A 17,866-nucleotide genomic window follows, 5' to 3' on the forward strand; every position below is an offset into this window, starting at 1 on the left:
GAATGAACAGATGTATAGATAAATCACCTATTTGGAAGTTGTTCTCTTTCTTTTTTTTCTAAGCTATGATGGGTTTTCTCTAATCTTGTGTAGACAATAAGTTGTCTTTTGAAGAAAGTAAAGACTTCTGTAACCTCCTTTTGATCTTAGATGTGTATGTTTCCAAAATCTTTTCTTTAAAGATATTAGAACATTAGAAACATGGTATTTTTCTTATGGGGTACGTGCTTGTCATTTCTAAAATTTTACTTTTATGAAATCAGTAGCAAGCCTAAAGAGGAGGCTACCATAGAACACACGGCCTTTTTTATTTTAACCAGTTACTCCACACTTTATTCAACGTAATTCATTATTTAGTATTCAGGTATATAATTTTGCTAGTAATTGTAGAGTATTATTGAGTAGAATCTAGTCCAATTAGTTGAAGATTAGCAGGATGTCTTTATTATGCTGAGAAAGATCTCTTCACCTTTTCAAATATAAACAGTGAATACCGAGTTTTCATTTTGGTAATTATTTTTTTAGCACAACTGTGTTACACAAATATATATACAGTAAATTCTCATTCATCCACAGTAGTCAGGCAAGAGGTATTCTCTTTAATTATGTATGCAAAACTTGTACACACCCTTTCTATATAGAGTGTGTCTCCCCGACTTGTGTCCCCCACTGTTACAATTTTCTTTAGACTAACATTTATTGCTTCCTTTGACTTTCACAACATCTTTCCCAGTGATAGAAAAACATAGTGAGTGAGCACTGAAAAAACATGAATTGATGAGCTGTTGTCTTTTTTTACAGATTTATTCTAATTCTCCTTGGTGGCTGAATGTGATCCACAGAGCAATAGAATTTGCTATTGATGAGGAACTTGTTCAGCGAGTGCGAAATGAAATAACGAGCAACTACAAGCAACAAATTGACAAGCTTTCTATGTCAGAGAAGTAAGAAAGTAGTACAAAATAGGATAACTTTATGAGTAATGACCCAAAATATTCAGATCATTTGTTGTTAAGAGGTACAGTTAACTGTCAGAACATATTGTGGTTATGAACATCTGGATTTTACATATTGTAAAAATACATTTCAAACAAACACTAGGTATCTATAAGTCTGAAAGAAGAAAACTGTCTTTCTTCTGTGTATTAGTCATTTTTAAACAGTTCGTTTTTAGTGTTTTTTTAATCTGCTTAAAGATAAAATATTTATTTTATCTTTGTTGGATATACCAAAGCCAACTCTAAGCAAAGTCTTGAAGTAGACTTTGTTTTCGGAGAAAGTTGTCCTTGAGGTAAGACATTTATGCTTCCACTGTGTAATTCATCCCCGATGAGCTAAGCATCATAGCACAACAGTGGCCCAGGTTTTATGTTGTAGAGTTACCTGCTCTTTCCCCCATCTTTTTTCTTCTCATTAACCCTCATCATTCTTCAGGGTCTTTGTAGGTAAGTTGAATTATTGCTCTTTATTGTATAAATGGTGAATAATTCTTCCCAAAGACCAAACTTATTCTTTATAAAAAGTATCCGCAGTTATTTAACCCAAAGGAATGTCAGTCTAATGTGGGAACTTGAAGTATTGTGGCAGGACTGTTGATTCCAGGAAGGGGACAGAGAGAGAGCTTTTATTGCTTCTCAGATCACATCCCAGTATAAAGTCTTGGATTAATGTTGGTTTTCAGTGAAAAATTCAGCATAAGAATATCTTTAAAATGTTTTAAAGTTTTTTATTCTTTCAAAAGACTTTCTAAATGTGTGCTAAAATCTTAAGAAGATGTGCTAGATTTTCCATGTGTCATTGCTAATTTAGATATATAGTCATCATGTTTTTCACCATACAACTTGACAGGCTTCATTTCTGAGGTGTATGGAGTACAATATACTCTTGAGTGCACTTCCTTTTTCTCTGTTTAACCCGAGAGTCACCATTCCAGGATAAGTTGTCATTTTAAGTCATGATTCATTTTATCCAGTTTTAAAGCTAAATACTGATGTGTTCTGCCAGCAGAACTTATTTATAGTCAGTAGTAACAAAGAAACAGTATGGCAGCCTTGTTCTTTCAAAAGATACTGAGACAGAGACAGATTTTGTAGACTTTGTTTCAGTTCCTGAGGACACACTATCAAAATTTTGATATCTTTTGTAGTAAACCCAATGTTATTATACCTTGTCTGCCAGTAGATTGAACATACTACTAAGATAAATTCACTCAAGGTAGGCTAGGTAAAATGTTGCACAGTTTCTTGAATATTTTATTTGGCAACCATTTTCTGGTTTTGAGGAAATTGACCTACTCTTCTTTTCTTTGTGTCTTGGGTGATGCTGGTGATGTGAATCAGGTTCCATGACTGCAGAGGTCTTCAGTTCTTACTTACAACACAAATGGAGGAGCTAAATAAATTCCAGAAGCTAGTAAGAGAAGCTGTAAAAAACCTGGAGGGGCCTCCATCTCGTAATGTTATTGAATCGGCAACAATCTGCCACCTCCGACCAACCAGACTTCCTCTCAACTGGTAGGTAATAAGACCAGTCATGCAATGAAATGGAGTCAGTTCCATTCAGCTAGATGTCTTCTGAAAGAAGAAACAGTGACTCATCTAATAAAAGTTTTTTCATTTAAATCCAAACAGAAGTGGAAGGAAATATATTATTAATCTAACTTTTAAAAAACTCTTCAAGGACCACATACTGAAAACTGTGTATTTTTTTTTCTTAAATGGTATGTGTGCTGTAAAGAAAAAATGAAGTGTAAAATACTAAGTCTTGTAGAAATTAGCCAATTGCTAGTTATGTTTGTAAATATTTCTCTGGTCATTTCTTTTTCAGCTGTGTCTTTTGTAAGGCTGATGAATTGTTCACAGAGTATGAATCAAAGCTGTTTTCCCACACGTGAGTTCTCTGATTGATAACCATCAGGAGAATGAAATGTTTACAAGACTTGGTGTTTTGATTTTATAAGATTGTATGTTTTCCTCACAGTAACCCTCCTGTGTTTTTTCTTTAATTACATGAGTTCAGTGAATTTTAGCATGTGATCATTTAACATGTTCAGTTTCACTTACACAGAAATTACCCCTGGATGCTCATGTCCTTTAGTAATACGTTAGGAAGGGACATTTTAGTGGACTGACAGACTTTCAAGTCTGACACATTTCAGCTCGAATCCCTGCCCACTCTTGTGGGCAGATTGCCTCTGTAAATCTCAGTATCCTCATTCATGAAATGACAAACCAATACTTACCTCATTGAATTTTTTATGAATATTAAATTTTATAAACATATATTTTTATCCCCAGGGGTACAGGTCTGTGAATCGCCAGGTTTACACACTTCACAGCACTCACCAAAGCACATACCCTCCCCAGTGTCCATAACCCCACCCCCCTTCTCCCAACGCCCCTCCCCCCAGCAACCCTCAGTTTGTTTTGTGAGATTAAGAGTCACTTATGGTTTGTCTCCCTCCCAATCCCATCTTGTTTCATTGATTCTTCTCCTACCCGCTTAAGCCCCCATGTTGCATCACCACTTCCTCATATCAGGGAGATCATATGATAGTTGTCTTTCTCTGCTTGACTTATTTCGCTAAGCATGATACGCTCTAGTTCCATCCATGTTGTCGCAAAAGGCAAGATTTCATTTCTTTTGATGGCTGCCCTACACTGTTGGTGGGAATGCAAGCTGGTGCAACCACTCTGGAAAACAGCGTGGAGGTTCCTCAAAATGTTGAAAATAGAACTGCCCTATGACCCAGCAATTGCACTACTGGATATTTACCCTAAAGATACAAACGTAGTGATCCAAAGGGGCACGTGCACCCAAATGTTTATAGCAGCAATGTCCACAATAGCCAAACTATGGAAAGAACCTAGATGTCCATCAACAGATGAATGGATAAAGAAGATGTGGTATATATACACAATGAATATTAAATTTTAAAATGCACATAATTGCTTAGCATAGTGTGTGATACATAGTAAGAGTTCTGTAAAAGGTTAGCTTTCATTAATATACTTTCTCCAACACAAATTGGAAGTTACCATCCTGTGTCAAGCAGTGAGTGCATAATAGCTATGGTATTAGCAAAATTATTCCTGTTTTACAAACAAATTGAGAAAAGGCTAAGTTCTGATTGCCTTAAAAAAAAGAGATTGATGGTGTCCTTTGAGATTGTCCAGTGTTTTTGTTTTGTTTTGCTTTTGCATGGGTGGTAGTGGTGGTAAGTTTGTGTTTTGTATTGTGATAATTCTCAGAGCTAGATTTTAGCATAAAAATTTATAGCCATTTTTTATTACATCAGATTGATACCAAGATACTGGACAAATTTATAAGGCCTCCAGCATTTTTAGAATTGCTATGGTCTTCCAAAGACTTGTTTCTCTATTGACTCTGCCAATAGGACTTTCGCAATGCTTATTAACCCACTGTTGTTTTGTTCTTACATGTTTTCAGTGTCAAAGGCCAGACTGCAATATTTGAGGAGATGATAGAAGATGAAGAAGGGTTGGTGGATGATCGAATACCCACCACTAGCCGGGGTCTGTGGGCAGTAAGTGAGACAGAACGATCTATGAAAGCATTGCTGTCATTTGCAAAGTCACACAGATTTGATGTTGAATTCATTGATGAAGGAAGTACTTCAATGGACCTTTTTGAAGCATGGAAGAAAGAATATAAGGTACAACATTTCAATTTCTTTTTTCCAACATTAAATTTTTTCTTTTCTATATTAATTTGAATTACTACTTTTCTTTGCTCTTTTCAGAGTTTCTAAAAATCTGCTTTAGAGTCTTGAGGTATCATAATTTCTGTTTCCCTAAAATGTAATAATTTTAATGAAAAATAATGCTGAACAAATAATCTACTTCTATATATTAAATTGCTAAAAAGAAGTCATTATTAAAATGAAATTGGTATGAAGCCTTTTATTTAGCTGTGAAAGTGTTTCCTTCTATTAGCTTGATCTTACACTGCAATTCTGTGAAATTAGAGTTTTGTTTGTTTTTGTTGTGTTTTGTTTTGCTTTGCTTTTGCTCTGTGAATAACAACCAAACATCAATAACTTTGAAGATTAGAGAACATGGTAAATATTTCTCAACCTACAAGGCTGGAAACCATTGCAGTTAATAAAGTAGAAAGTAGCCCTTTATATTTATATTTTGATAATTTTATCATATCACAACTTTGTACTTGATTGAGATGCCAAAATTCATTAATTTTGAATTATTCTTTGTATTTGAATTTGTTATCCATTATCCTGTTTTACAGGTGAGATGGGTGAGAAAATGAAAGAACTGCTTTATTTATAATATTATAATTCCATTTATGTCTTCTTTAAAAATCTGAAGTTCTTTTAAAGCAAGATGAAAATTTCTATCCAGAAAAAGAAAATATTCTATTGGTACTATCATCTCATATGTTTGATAAATTGGGGGATAATACTTTTATAGTTGAAATCATTGATTCATAATAATTTTTTTCTTCTCACATTATTATTCTAAATGCAAATGCATATTAACACATAATTACAGCAAGCGATTGGAAGACAGTGCTATATACAGTGTCCAGTTGACCCTGCATTTTACCTCTGGGCTTATTTTGATTATATACTATGTCTTAGAGGATTGCCTATCATGCAGTTTTTTCAGATCTTTGTGAGTTTTTTTTTTCTTTTTAACTTGCAGACGGAACTCTAATACACCAATGCAAATTAATAAGCTACTGTTACACACATCACTCAGGGTCTACCTCAGAGCATAATGTTAGTGAAAAAAGCATATCAAAGATTTTATACTGACTGATAACATTTCCATAAATTTTAGAAACATGTATAACCAAATTATTAAGAATATGTAGATTACTATGACTCAAATGAAAAGTACAGAATAAGTCCAATTCAGAGTAGTGGTTAGTCCATTGTAGGGGCTTAAAGGAAGAATGTGTGAGGAAAGAGGGATGCAGTTGATCCAGAAACAGAGACTTTCCAAGGCATTGGTATTGTTCTCTTTCTTAAACTGGATGTTGAGTACTCAGTTGTATATTTTAGTATGCTCATTGTCATATATACATATTATTTTGAAAATATGAAATATTTTATAATGAAAAATGTTTCTTAAAGCAGAGATTCCGCCAGGCTAATATTGACGTATAAAGGTCTGTGGTCCCACCAAACTTCTTTGGGTATTCTGTTCCTAGGATTCTAAAGGTTAAATATTCTATAGTGGCCTGTGGAGTTATTCAGTCATACAACCTCATCCTAAAAAATGGCCCCAAAATTGCTTGTGTCTTAGACACTTAGTGAAAAAAATATATATATCTTAGACCTCACTGAAGACTTTTGATCATGGCACATTTTGGTGGTTTTAACTAGTTTTAATTCTGTGCATTAATTACCACTGCCTTTGTGTTTTCTGTTTTCCTAGTTGCTTCATGAGTATTGGATGGCTCTGAGGAATCGTGTATCTGCTATTGATGAACTTGCAATGGCTACAGAACGGTTAAGAGTACGTCATCCTAAGGAGCCAAAGCCTAATCCACCTGTTCTTCATATCATTGAACCACATGAGGTAATTTGCAAGTAAATTAAAAAAAAGAACACAGCCTATAGATGTCACAAAAATCCAAAGTTCATAGAAGAGTCAGGACAGTGATCTCTTCCATAAGAATGTACTTAATCTCTGCTCTTAGTCTGAGCCGTATAAAAGTGTTTGGTTTTATATGTCAAAATGGACAAGAAGGAACAATGTTGTATCTAATACATGCATAGAATTCACTATTTGGGTTCATTTGTTCTCTTCAGATTGCATATTCTTGTGTTTCTGAGCACCTTCTGTATGCCAGAATCTAAAGAGGATCTCAGTCAGTTTTTAGACATATCTCCTTCTTATTTCAGTTTTTTCAAAGGAAAAGTGCAAAAGAAAAGTTTTTGATTGTTCTTACCTTCCGTAAGAGAGTGCAAGGTAAGAACAATCAAAAACTTTTCTTTTGGGAAAAAAAAAAAAAAAAAACTTTTCTTTTGGGGCGCCTGGGTGGCTCAGTGGGTTAGGCCGCTGCCTTCGGCTCAGGTCATGATCTCAGGGTCCTGGGATCCAGTCCCGCATCGGGCTCTCTGCTCGGCAGGGAGCCTGCTTCCCTCTCTCTCTCTCTCTGCCTGCCTCTCTGACTACTGTGATCTCTCTGTCAAAATAAATAAATGAAATCTTTAAAAAAAAAAAAAAACTTTTCTTTTGCACTTTTCCTTTGCTACTAATGAACAGATATTGACAGCTTTCTTCTAATAAATCCCTCTTTATATCCCAGGATTAAAAAAAATGACTCTCCCAATCTTTATCTCCCATATTAAAATATAATTTCCTTTATAGTTTTATTCGTTGTATGTGGGGGGGGGGGTTGTTTTGTTTTCTTTAAATAAGCTGCACGGGGGCTTGAATTCATGACCCCTAGATCAAGACCTGATTTAAGATCAAGAATCTGGCACTTAATAAAGACTGAGCCGCTCAAATGCCCCTATGTGTTTTAACTTTTAAGTCTTTCTCTTCCTATAAAGCTTGGAAACTACCTTAGAAAAATTTAAAAATACTCATTTTATACTATCTGAGAATTTAAAATATAAATTATCAGTAGTTTTTTCCTCGTAACCAAATTTCTTAATTTCATAATCTTATTTTCGTAATCGTCTGTCTACTCGTTTCTACTATTTTCATCATTGTCTGTCTGCTGGGAAGGGGTATGGGTGTAGGTGTGAATGGCATGTGAAGGGAGAGTGCTCCCTGGGTGTCCTAAAATCACTTAGACCAAAGCAGCAGATGTTTTAGTTTTTCTCTATCCCATAGATACATTACTGAAAAATGGTACATAAATAGAATTCAGGTTGATTTTTAACCAATTTCAAGTGCATGCAGAAACTTCCTGTTTAAAAGAATTTTGTACTGAATTTTGTCTTCTGTAGAGCTGTGTGTGTGTGTGTGTGTGTGTGTGTGTTATTTCCTTTTAAAATATCTACTATCCATTTTGCAAATTCGAGTTTTCACATGTCAATGGATTTTCTAAAAATAGGACACAATAATTTAAGTGTGTCCTATTTTTATTAAACCCATTGACATGTTTAATATAACTTTATCATCTTTCTAAGAGAGAGAATAAAAAGTTTTATTGTTTTGCTTTTTAGGTAGAACAAAATCGCATAAAACTACTAAATGATAAAGCTGTTGCTACTTCACAGCTTCAGAAAAAGCTTGGGCAGCTTCTTTACCTAACAAACTTGGAGAAGGTATTGTGTTTAAAGATGCTACTTTTTCCCATGCTGTATATCAAATAAACCTTTGTGACTCCTTCCATTTAATCTGTTAATCACATAATGATACAGGGTTTTCTTTAATCTTTTGTTTGTGTTAATTATACCAGTCAGAACACTAGTCATATCTGTAGTAACTGCACAGATCACAACAGGTGACCTATAGAATATTTAAGTTACACAGATTATGTAAAAGGTATGCACTCTAGAGTATAAAACAGTATAAACAGACTTTCATTCAAAGCCTTGAATAGTGGAAGTATAGCCACCTTTGGGCAAAAAATGCATAATCTATATATACTTATATGTGCATTCATTAATACATAATGGATTTTTTAAAATTTGTTATTTGGAACTATAAAATGTTTGGAAGCTACTAAATCACAAAATGTAATGATAAATTACTGTAATTCAAACCACATTTTCTGAGTTGTGATCAATGTAGTTCCATCTTATTGCAAGGATAAATGGCTGTTGGCAGTACCTTACCAGAAAGAGATATAATAGATTTTTGGATAGAACAAATGAAGGAAAGCAGTAGACTAGAGTTGGTCCTGAAAATGGATACAAAATACATATAAGTGAATCAGTAAATCCCAGTGATGATAAAATGAGAAGTTGGACATTCATTATAAGTAAAATACCATGGTAGTTGAGAAGATGGTCTTGGGACCTAGGCAGTTCAGGTTTGGATCTTGACACCACTCTTTCCTACATATGGGACTTTATTCAAGTTATTTACCTCTCTTTGCCTCATCTATAAAATAAGAATAACAACATTACCTTGTAGGGCTCTCTTGAGGACTGTATGAATTATATATGAAGTGCTAGAGCTGTTTCTGACTTACTATGCACTTTCTAGGTCTTTGCTATTAGTATCCTATTGTTACTGATATTACTGTGATGACTACTAGTATTATCCTGGCAGGAAAAAAAGATGTGGGGGAACTTTTTTTTTTTTAGGACTTATTTATTTGAGAGAGAGAGAGCGAACAATCTTATGGGGAGGGGGAGGCAGAGGGAGAAGGAAAGAGAGAATCTCAAGCAGACTCCACGCTAAGTACAGAGCCCCGCCACTCATAGCCCAATATCATAACCTGAGCTGAAATCAACAGTATGACATTTAGCTGACTAAGTGCCCCTAGATGGAGAAAACTTTTAAAAGTCAGTCTCACAAAATTCTAGCATTAGAGAAGTAACGTTTGGAAAAAACTTTTTGATATTCCTGAATGTGAGTTTTTTAAATGTTAGATTTCTGTACTTTAAATGTGAAAGTCAAAACTAAGAGATAGTTAATTGTTAGTTATAGGATACAAATTGATATCCTGTATTTATTGAATCATTTTTTAAAAAATTAAAATTCTAAGGATATATAATCTGCCTAGAAGATCAAATTCAGCTAATAATAAAAGAAAAAATATTATGAAGAATAATCATATTAAGCTGATACCATTTCCTGCCAACAAATAGGCAGAGATTTTTAAAATAACACTCCACAGAGGTGAAAGGGCAGTGAATGGATATTTCATGTATTACCAATAACAATAAATTTATATAGCCCTTTCCTGAAAATATTTTAACATGTATTAACAATTTTAGAGAATTCATATCCTTTAACTCAGTAATTCTTAAAACTTTTTCCTGAGTATTCTAAGTAAATAGAAATTTGGGGAGTGAATTAGATTAAAGGATAGTTACTGTAGTCTTGTTTGTAATAATAATAAACTAGAAGACTAAGTGTCCAAAAAAAGTTCAATATTTACATATAAAGTCATGGATTATTGTTAAAATGAAATTATGATACAAATATTATAAATGGTGTCTTCAGAAAATAAATAAGAGAATGCTCATGTTAGAAAGTTGAGAGAAAGAAATAAATAAAATTTAAAAAATAAAATTATAAATGGAGTATAATCCCAATTTTATATCACTGTTTAGTTGAATAAAAAATAAGCGAAACAAATTTTTACATTTTCTGGCAGTCAGCGGATACTTATTGAGCACCTGAGATGTTTATGCATTATAGTGGGAGCTTGAGATAGACAGACTTGGTCCTTGGCCTCAAGGAATTTAATTGATCACTTAAAATAATAAAATGGCAGGGCACCTGGGTGGCTCAGAGGGTTAAAGCCTCTGCCTTCGGCTCAGGTCATGATCCCAGAGTCCTGGGATCAAGTCCCGTAACGGGCTCTCCGCTCAGCTGGGAGCCTGCATCCTCCTCTCTTTCTCTCTCTCTTCCTGCCTCTCTGCCTGCTTGTGATCTCTGGCAAATAAATAAAATCTTAAAAAAAAAAAAAATAATAGAATGGCATACATTCAAGAGTTCTGAAGAAATTTAAAGATGAACGTGTTATATTATTGATCAGCAATTTTCAGTGTTGGGTAACAAAAAATTGGTCAATTTCCAGTAAGATTTCAAAGCATAAGGAAGGTCTCCCAGTAAACATACATTGAATCACTGTTATACCTGAAATTAATATGTTATGTGTCGATTATATCTCAGTTTAAAAAAATAAGTTCTTCAGAAGAAATTTTCTGAATACTAAGCAACCACATGAGATCTTTCTTAGTCTGTCTGGGTACTGCTACTTCTGTATGGGAATAGCAGTGATGTCTTACCATTAGCTTATTAACATCTATTTTTAAAGACAGTGGAGTCTTATAGAAGCAAAAAGGTTGAGGTGAAATGACATTCCAGGGAAGGAAGAGCTCTTTCTAGGTGATCTGAGATTGCTGGCCATTGTCTTGCCTGAAAACATTTGCAGAATCTGGATACAGGCTGAGATTAAGGTCAGTATTGCAGAGGGACTCAAACAGGAGAAAGAAACTTGGAACTTTGGATGGCCAGGTGAGCTAGTATTACATTTTGGAACTTCGAGGAGCTTCAGATGCATGACAAACTCTCCTCATTTGCTAAGTGATAGGGTTTCATGACAGCTGGGCCTGAACTAGAAATATAAAGTGAAATCTTGGTTTCAGCAGTACTTCAGAGACTGTTCCTCCCCAAGGGAGCAAGTGTCCCAACAACAAACACATAACAGGTCTTATTACCCTTGAGACATTTGAAACCATGGTGGCTTGATTTTAAACTTAAAACTCATTCCTGGAACCAGCTCAGTTTTTTACTAGATTGAGGTAATCAGCTACTCACCCCTCAACCTAACTGCCTACCGGGTAGGAATAATCCTCCATGAAAGAAAATAACATCTAATGTTGTCTGTGCGTTTTTTCATATAAACAAACTAAAAAGTGTGGCATACAGAAAGAAATTATAAGAGATGTGCAAGGCAGGAAAATGTGACCAATAATTAAAAGGGGAAAAATGAACAATTGAAGCAGATCTATAATCCAGATTGTGAACATAGCAGGAAAGGACTTTAAAGCAATTGTGATTTATACATCAAAGAGAGGAAAGGCTGGCCAACATAGATAGAATGAATTGGAATGTATACCATAGAATCAGATGGACATTTTGGAAAGGCAAAATCTAGTATCTAAATTTAAAAACTGGTTGGATAGTGACTAGACACAGAAAATGACAGAAGCAGTGAATTCAAGTATGGTTCAATAACAAATACCCAGTTTGAAGAAGCATATCAATAAAAATAAAGAACAGGATATAGTGAGAGAGATGTGGGACACAGCCATATGATTGAAATATATGTAATTGAAGTTCCAGGAGAAAAAGAGGTATATGGTACCAGAGCAACTTGAAGAGATAAGGGCTGAGAGTTTTCCAAAACTGAAGATAGATAATGTCTTATAGGTTCAAGAAGCTCAGGTAACCCCTAACAGAATAAAAATAAAACTTTTCAGAACACCTATGAATATCATAAATTGCGAGAATCCAAAAGTCTTGGGAAAAAAAATATATATATATACATATTTTTTAAGATTTTATTTATTTATTTGACAGATAGAGACCACAAGTAGGCAGAGAGTCAGAGAGAGGGGGGGAAGCAGGTTTCCTGCTGAGCAGAGAGCCTGATGCGGGGCTCGATCCTAGGACCCTGAGATCATGACCTGAGCAGAAGGCAGCGGCTTAATCCACTGAGCCACCCAGGCACCCTGAAAATATATTTTAAGCAACTAGAATTGGGACAAAATTTGGTGACTGTATACCTTCTCCTTATTGACTACACAGAGGAACTGTTTGCTTTAACACTTTAAAGATGGCATTCCACTGTTCCCAGGTTTCAGTAGCTTTATGCTGTGTAACCAGGTAACAGTGGAACAACATCTTTAAAATGCTGTATTTAAAAGTGAAATTAAGATGTTTTTATGTTATGGAACTTCAAAGAATTCCTTCCCAGTAGACTCACACTATACCAAATATTAAAGGAGCTTCTTTGGACCAAAGGGACGTTATCCCAGGTTGAAGAATAGAACTACAGGGAAGAATGCAGGACAAGAGAAAGCTTAAGTATGTAGGTAAATAAAAAGATCACTGACTGGGGCGCTTGGGTGGCTCAGAGGGTTAAAGCCTCTGCCTTCGGCTCAGGTCATGATCCCAGGGTCCTGGGATCGAGCCCCGCATCGGCCTCTCTCCTTGGGGAGCCTGCTTCCTCCTCTCTCTCTCTGCCTGCCTCTCTGCCTACTTGTGATCTCTCTCTGTCGAATAAATAAATAAAATTTTAAAAAAAAAAAAAAAAAAAGGTCCCTGTGTAAAGCAGGAGTGCTGATGTTTGGTAGGATATACAACATACCCAGAACTGAAATACATAACAATAACTTAGGAAGAAGGTAAGCACAGGCAAACTATTATAAGATTCTTCCATTCTGTCCAGACAAATGGACAGAAGAAATCGGTAAGGTTATCTAACATTTGAACACTGAACAGCCATGACCAAATTGACATAGAGGCTACAAAATACACTCTTCTTAGGGGTACGTGGAACATTTACCCAAATAGACCTTGTGCTCGTTAAAAGAGCAACTCTTAAAACTTGTAAAAGATGCAAATTGTACAAGATTATGTTTCCTGACAAAAGGAATTAAGTTAGAAATCAATATGAATCCCCAAATGTTCAGAAATTAACAACACACTCTTGAATAACCCATGAGTTAAAGAAATCACACCAGAAATTAGAAAATGTTCTGAACTGAACAAAAATAAAAATCATGTGACAATGTGTAGCTAAGGTGTGCTTAGAGGAAATTTAAAACTTTAAATCAGGGATCTGAAAATACTATGCATGGGACAAATCCAGCTCACTACCTATTTTGTAATTATAGTAAAGTTTTGTTGGAAACTAGCCACACTCATTCCTTAAAATATTGTTTATGGCTGCTTTTGTGCTACATTAGCAGAGTTGAGGAGTTCCAACTGAAATCATGGCCACAAAGCCAACCTGGCCCTTTATGGAAAAATAGTAATCCTCACTTTAAGTAAATTTTAAAAGAAGAGGTGATGTAGATTATGAAAAATTGTTTACAAAATGCTACATAATGCCCTTTGTTGTATGTGCCCATGGATGATTTCCCACACTGACTCTGGGTTTGGTCACATGACCTGCTTTTGGCCTGTGACAGAAGCACACAGATTTGAAGAGTACATGCACATTGACGTTTGCCAATCTTGTTGCTCTTTGGAACTTTGAGTCATTGTGAAGCAGCCCAGATTACCTGTCTTCAGGAGCAGAAATCTCCACTTAACCCTTTCTCTGGACCAGCTTGTCTGCTGACTGCTAGACATCAACATGAGGCCATAATAGACCATCCAGCGCCACACAACTCAGCCCACCCCCAGATTATTCAGTTGACCTGTAGAATCATGAGAAACTCCTGTTTGTTTTAGCCACTAAGACTTTAGGTGGTTTGTTATGTTATCTGATACAAATCAATAATAGAAGAAAATAATTCAACTTAAAAAAAAAAATCCTTGTATTTTCGTTAATGGAATTATTTTGAACCATGAGTTGCTGAATCCATGCACAATTTACTCCCCCCCTCCCCCACTAAACAAAAGTCAAGAGATAATGAAAAAGGGTTGTTTAAAGTGTTTAACTATTTGGTTAATGAAACCAAAGACTTTTAAAACTTTAGTGATCTTTGAGTCTAATTTACTTTCCTTCAGGTCTTCCTCAGTATTAAAAACTGTCCATTTGGTAACTTTCTTGAAGCTCAAAAATTTTTGAGATAGTTTTAGAGATTTTGAAGAGAACTATTATACTTCAATATAATTTTCAGGCAAAATGAGTCTCAAAGATATTTCTGCTTTCTAGATATTTGTTTTGCCTTAATGAGATAACAAAAGAATATGGAGAAGAAACTAGCATTAAGGAGATTTGTAAATAAATGCTGCCCTTTCCCAAGTTTGTGATCGCTTGTCCAGTGAAATGTACAGAATAAATATTGACTGTATATTTTTTAAGGAGCATTTATTTCAGAATTCCAAATTACATTTTTTAAAATAATACATTATTTCTTTGTAATAAATGCTAGCTTGAATGTAAAATTTTGAGAATTTACCTGTTATATCACAATTTGCTCTTCACTTTGCCTTTTACAGTAGTCACAAATAATTAGTAATATAGTAACTTTAATAAACTCTAAGGAAAGTTATTTGCATTTTTTATTTGTTCTGTGAATGTTACTTGTTAATCCTGGGAATATTAGCATTAAGTAATACATTAGTAAGTCATCTTAATTATCAAGTTTATTTAAATAGCAGTTGCCAGCATTTACTTTTATAAAAAATAAATGAGTTGTAAAATGCATATCAGATTTTAAAATGCAACTAATCTCTTTTTTTAATTATTTTTTTGAACAGTCTCAAGATAAAACATCAGGAGGCATTAATCCAGAACCTTGTCCAATCTGTGCTCGGCAGCTGGGAAAACAGGTAAAATAATAAATAACATATGTATTTATAAAACACTTTATACCTTTAAAGGTGTAAGATAGATAGATAGATAGATAGATATAAAATAGCTCTCTTTTTCTCTCATGACAATTTTATATCCAAGGCAAAAATGACCTCCACCTTAAAAATAGGACCAAAGGTTAAGTGAGAAGATTAGTGCCACATCTTTAAACAGTGATCCTTCTTAAGTGATAGGTGAAAAGGTATTTCTAGAATAACCCCACATTTTTCACTGAAAATGCATAGTTTTGCATATTTTTTCCAGTCACAAGATCAAGTCTAAGTAATATGACTTTGTCAGTTTAATATGTTTATTTGGTAGTTGTATAGAAATACAATAGATCATACATTTACTTAAGTTATTGCAAAGGTATAGTAACATAGTTCCTATTTGGGATTATTAATATTTAAAAACTAGACCTTAAAGTGTAAATAATATCTATCCTAGTGAAATTTAGATGTGATTTTTTACAAGGCCATTGTAATAGAATAAATCTTTCTAAGATTGGTGTACAAATTTCTATAAACTTAATCGCACCATATTAGTTCTCCTCAAAGAGATTCTTTATCCTACCAACTGTGATTTTTGAAACTACAATTGCTTTGTAGAATCTACTTTGTATGATAAATCATTATGATATCAGAGTATATATATATTAATTGCTCCTTAATCGAAGTGAGTAAAAGTGTTCTTGGCTGCCTTTTTCTATGGAACAAGAGTAAAAAGTTAAATATATGAGCTCCACATTCTGACCAGCAATAATCAGACAAAAAGTATGTTTTGGTCTCCACAATTTATGAAAAAGTGGGATTTTAAATGATATTTTATTGATAATAAATCTTAAATGCACCAGTATTACTTTGGAGATCAAGCAGAATAGTAATGTACAGATGCTGCTGATTTCTGAGAAAAATCACTAGTAAAAATATGATAAAATTCATGATAAAAATGGGAAGGATCAAAAGGTAAGTAGTGCCTTTTTTACTTTTAGTTTCAATGAGATTCATACAACTGGGTGAATTAGAATTTTTAATATGCTCTTTCATATGCATAATTTCATTTAATTTTAATATAATCCATATTTCCTTCATTTAGGAGAACATACTAGAATACAATAAAAGTAACAATACTTTTCTTTTTGAATTCTGTTCCTCACGGCAATCTGTAGGAACTCTAGATCGTTTTATCTTCCCAGTTCTCCTCTTCCCCTCCTAACTTAGAGGATCAGTCAGAGATAACTCATAAACTGGCTAATACCCCCTGGAGTCATTGCCATTTGTCTGGTCTTCTGTTTGGGCTGCTTCAGTCAACCTCCAGTCACTCCCAAGGCTCTGGAGCCAAGTGTGTGATTTCTTCTGAATTGCAGGTATAGATGGACTTTCGGCTTGTCCACTCTGAGCTCACATGAGCCACAAAAGTTCTCTCAAGTAGAGGAAGTGCCCCTCATCCCTACTGGCACTGAAGGTACACAGGGTACAGAATACTGCTGTGTTTACAAAAATTCTAGTGAGGGGCACGTGGGTGGCTCTGTTGGTTAAGCAACAGACTCTTGGTTTCAGCTCAGGTTAGGATCTCAGAGTCATGGGATCCAGCTTAGCCCGGAGTCTGCTTGGGACTCTCCCTCTCCTCCTGCTGCTCCCCCTTCTCTAAAATAGATAAATATTTAAAAAAAGAAAATTGCTAGTTAAACAGCTCTTTAATTTTAATGCAGCCTCAGTTCCCGATAATAGACATGAGAGAGCAGATGCACAGCTAGACAACAGCATGAACAGCTTCAGCTAGTAAAACCCCAAAAGCCCCTCCCCCTTCTCAGAAATTATTTTCAAACCAAGTTTATATATCTCATTCTTCTCCCTTAGTGTGAGTTCTTTTCTAAGTGACTTTTTAGTCTATCCTGCAAAAGCACCCCAGATGGGCCCAACCATGCTTCTTTGTGTGCATATGCATACATTTCTGACTCCTAGAAAAACACAGCTTAGTGCTTAGAACCTAGTCATTCGTAATACCACTCAATTTTTGTTTTTGTTGTTTACCAGGTGAAAAAGTTAAATTATTTGCATAAGATGCCATAGCTTTTAGAACTGATCCCTCACCTAAAACTGGTGCTCTTCTGCACCCCTCATTGCCAATATTAGGGAGTCTCCGTGGTATCCTCCAAGAGTCAGAGCTATTGTATGTTTCTTGAAGTAGGACAAAGGGGTTTTCAAAAATGTCTTTTTAGGTATTTGGGTTTTTTTTTAATATATCTAGAACTGCTTTTAAATAAACCTGAGATACTAGCCCATCTCATTTTCTATATAATAAATACTGTAACATGTAAAGATAGAAATCCATTTAATGAGTTATATAGAATATATTGAAGATGATATCTCCAAATTAATGTTCTCAGTCCCTCTACTGTATCTGCTGTTACAGTGCTAAAGCAATGGTTGGATTTTTCCTAAATACCAAAATGAGAACACCAACTTCTTACAAAATAATGGTGACTGACTGTTAAGCTAACAGAGTAGAACTAAAGACTGAAAGTATATTCTGGTTGAACTAAAAAACAGTTAATTTTGAAGTACAACTTAGCTTTTATGACTTACAGAGTGTTAACATTATAAAATATTCAGGAAGTGAAATTATGCTCCCTTATCCTCTTTTTAATATATTTATATATTTTAAGATTTTTTAAATTTATTTATTTATTTGACAGAGAGAGACAGAG

The 17,866-nt window shown here is 34.6% G+C and overlaps 1 protein-coding gene across 8 annotated transcripts in view; it reads left to right on the forward strand.

Annotated features, from left to right (window-relative positions):
* The window catches only part of SHPRH (SNF2 histone linker PHD RING helicase), an 87,434-nt gene that overhangs the window by 44,021 nt on the left and 25,547 nt on the right, over positions 1-17,866 (forward strand). For all 8 annotated transcript variants that reach the window (XM_082730349.1, XM_082730351.1, XM_082730352.1 and 5 more), the window contains exons 18-24: positions 802-944; positions 2,340-2,513; positions 2,827-2,889; positions 4,450-4,675; positions 6,420-6,563; positions 8,165-8,266; positions 15,063-15,134. In XM_082730349.1, the coding sequence (XP_082586475.1) occupies positions 802-944; positions 2,340-2,513; positions 2,827-2,889; positions 4,450-4,675; positions 6,420-6,563; positions 8,165-8,266; positions 15,063-15,134 (924 nt within the window). The remainder of the gene's footprint in view (positions 1-801; positions 945-2,339; positions 2,514-2,826; positions 2,890-4,449; positions 4,676-6,419; positions 6,564-8,164; positions 8,267-15,062; positions 15,135-17,866) is intronic.

This window comes from Mustela nivalis (genome assembly GCF_964662115.1).
Source record: "Mustela nivalis genome assembly, chromosome: 5".
NCBI lineage: Eukaryota > Metazoa > Chordata > Mammalia > Carnivora > Mustelidae > Mustela > Mustela nivalis.